The 2,500-nt window shown below is 34.8% G+C and overlaps 1 protein-coding gene across 2 annotated transcripts in view; it reads left to right on the top strand.

Moving 5' to 3' along the window:
• LOC137631472 (uncharacterized) overlaps positions 1–2,500 on the top strand; it is a 9,253-nt gene that overhangs the window by 957 nt on the left and 5,796 nt on the right. The window contains exon 1 of one of the 2 annotated variants that reach the window (XM_068363239.1): positions 1,944–1,974. The exons of the other annotated variant lie outside the window; for it this stretch is intronic. Within the exon in view, the coding sequence (XP_068219340.1) occupies positions 1,957–1,974 (18 nt within the window). The 5' untranslated portion in view covers positions 1,944–1,956. Of the gene's footprint in view, positions 1–1,943; positions 1,975–2,500 lie in introns of those variants that run through there. 2 annotated transcript variants of the gene reach the window in all.

Here is a 2,500-nt window from a genome sequence, read left to right as displayed (position 1 = left end):
AATTTTTCCTTGTTTCCTTTCCTATCTGGGATATTTTCCCTGTTGGAGCCCCTGGGCTTATAGCATTGTGCTTTTCCGACTAGGGTTGTAGCTTAGCAATTATTAATAATAATAATAATAATAATAATAATAATAATAATAATAATAATAATTCTGTGACAAAAATATACGGATTCCAGATGTGTTCGCGCGTCCGATAGAATTGTGCATTTGTAACTCAGTGAATATTATGATGGAAATTTATAAAAGACTTTTTTCTAAGATACCTAATAGACATATGTTTTAGAGGTTTGGTGTTTTCTTGTTATAACAACCCAAGGCTTATTGCCGAATTTAGACGTAACAAAACCATCTATGTTGTTAAAGGAAAATACACGTAAACAGAGTACTATGATTGAATACGAAAATAATGATGATATCTATAACTGCGTTACGAAATCTGAAAATTAAATGTGAAATTTCACGAATAAGAAAAAATATTGAAGGCGATAAATAATATGACTAGAAAATCTGATAAATCACCAATACGTTTTTTGGAGGTCTTAAATAAAGCTTCATAAATAAACAAAGGAAAATTGTGAGCGTTTTAGATAAAAGATGAAAACAGAAATAATAGACGAATTTGTAAAGAAGGTCGTAAGGCCAGTCGCCTTACATGCGAAATATGATAACCTTGCAACACATTCGACATAAAATGGGTAGAAGTAATTTCACCTTCCCTTACGACCTGTAATAGCGGCTCCTTCTAGCCACGTTATCGCCTATTGCGAGGAAATGTAAAATTACTTTACGAATGCATAAATGACAATAAATGTCGGAAGTGAGAGTCCTGTGCCCCGGGCCACACCACGCTTAGTCCTCGGCCTCTGCCCCAACTCTCGCCGACCGCTAGACCGGTACCAACCCGGGATATTTATTATTAATCATTTCTCAAGGAAACTCAGCTTATAACAGTAGTCCTCTTTTTTTTTCAGAAAGACACAAAGGGTGGGGTCAAGTGTTTTAACAACTGAAATTTCAAAAAATTTCGGAAGTGAGAGACATCGAACGATTTCCAGACGATTGTTGATCATTCCTCGGGAAACTCAACTTTATCAGTGGTCCTCTTTTATTAGAAAAACACTTAAAGGGTCTAGTGTTTTGATAACTGAAATTTCATACCCTTTGACACATTACCACCCTTACGGGAAAAGATACCGAGCTGGCATAAGGCTGGCATTTCTCTAAATGAATGACCTACGCTGTTATAAAGATTCGTAATTTTAATTGTAAATTCTTCGGGAAAATATACTGTTCTCGGCCGTATTTTAGTAAAATACAGAAATTCGTGATATCTACCCAACTTTGTTATTATCTTTTACGGGTTAGTGACCGTAATATCACTCATTTACATCAACATATCCGTTTTTAAAACGGTAAATGCCTGGCAACATTTATTCCAGGATTTTTACCGTTTTCTTACGGCAATTTTTCAACAGTGTAACCATAAGAGGGTTGCCGCTTACAGTGAGTCTTACTAGGCTTGTGGAGGATGTTCAGTTTGTTAGCAATCAACCATTTTCTGTCTCAACCTTCCTCTTTTTCATCATGGCTCTTCTTATTTTGCTGTTTAACTTCTATATGAAATTGGTGTAATTGTCATGTTTTCTAAACACAAGTATTCATGAGAGCGTTATTATAATAACGATCTGAATAGTAATGATAACAATGAAATTTACTATAAGAGCAATAATAATAGTAACCATAACTATAACAATAATAAAATCAAGCTCCAGAACAATAATGAACGGAACCACATAAGAGAGAGAAGAAAGAGAAGAGGTATTCCTCAGTGTGGGAGGAAATAGGAAAAAAGGACACTTCATAAGTAGGATAGAAGTGAAAGGAAATTCTACACCAATATATAAAGGTAGATGCTGTCACATCATTATCATTCATTGTGTCTTCCTCTTCACCATGAAGCTTACTACGACGGTGAGTGCCTTGTGTCTTGTTTCTGTGCGTCCTGTCCGTTTTAGTCCCTCAGTCTTTCAAAAGACAGCACATAACGCGACTCTTGGTCTTAGAGCAAATCCTTTAGTGACTGGAGAGGCTATTTCGAATCTTCCTCACAGGATGAAGACAGGACCTCGAAACTCCTCAACTCAAGGGACTTGGACTAGACTCGGGTCTTTGATCCCTGTGTTTAGGGAGAATATAATCCGACTGGATATCGGACTGTTAATATATCTATTATTTTCATCATTTAAATAACCCACAATGTGTGAAAAAATTAAGTTTATTAAGCTTTCGAAGAGACCATCTACCTTCGTCTTCAGAAGACAAATGGTCTGTTTTCTGGAGAGGAAAGATGATCCCTTAGAAAGCTCAATAAATTTAATTTTTCAAACATTGCAGGCTATTTTATTTATCGTAAATACACGGAAAATTATATATTTTAGTGTATTCATTATTATTATTATTATTATTATTATTATTATTATTATTATTATTATTATTA

The sequence above is a fragment of the Palaemon carinicauda genome, chromosome 39 (genome assembly GCF_036898095.1).
Source record: "Palaemon carinicauda isolate YSFRI2023 chromosome 39, ASM3689809v2, whole genome shotgun sequence".
Classification (NCBI taxonomy): Eukaryota; Metazoa; Arthropoda; class Malacostraca; order Decapoda; family Palaemonidae; genus Palaemon; species Palaemon carinicauda.
The sequence above is the reverse complement of the archived record's forward strand: the minus strand, read 5'-3'. Positions and strand labels throughout refer to the sequence as shown.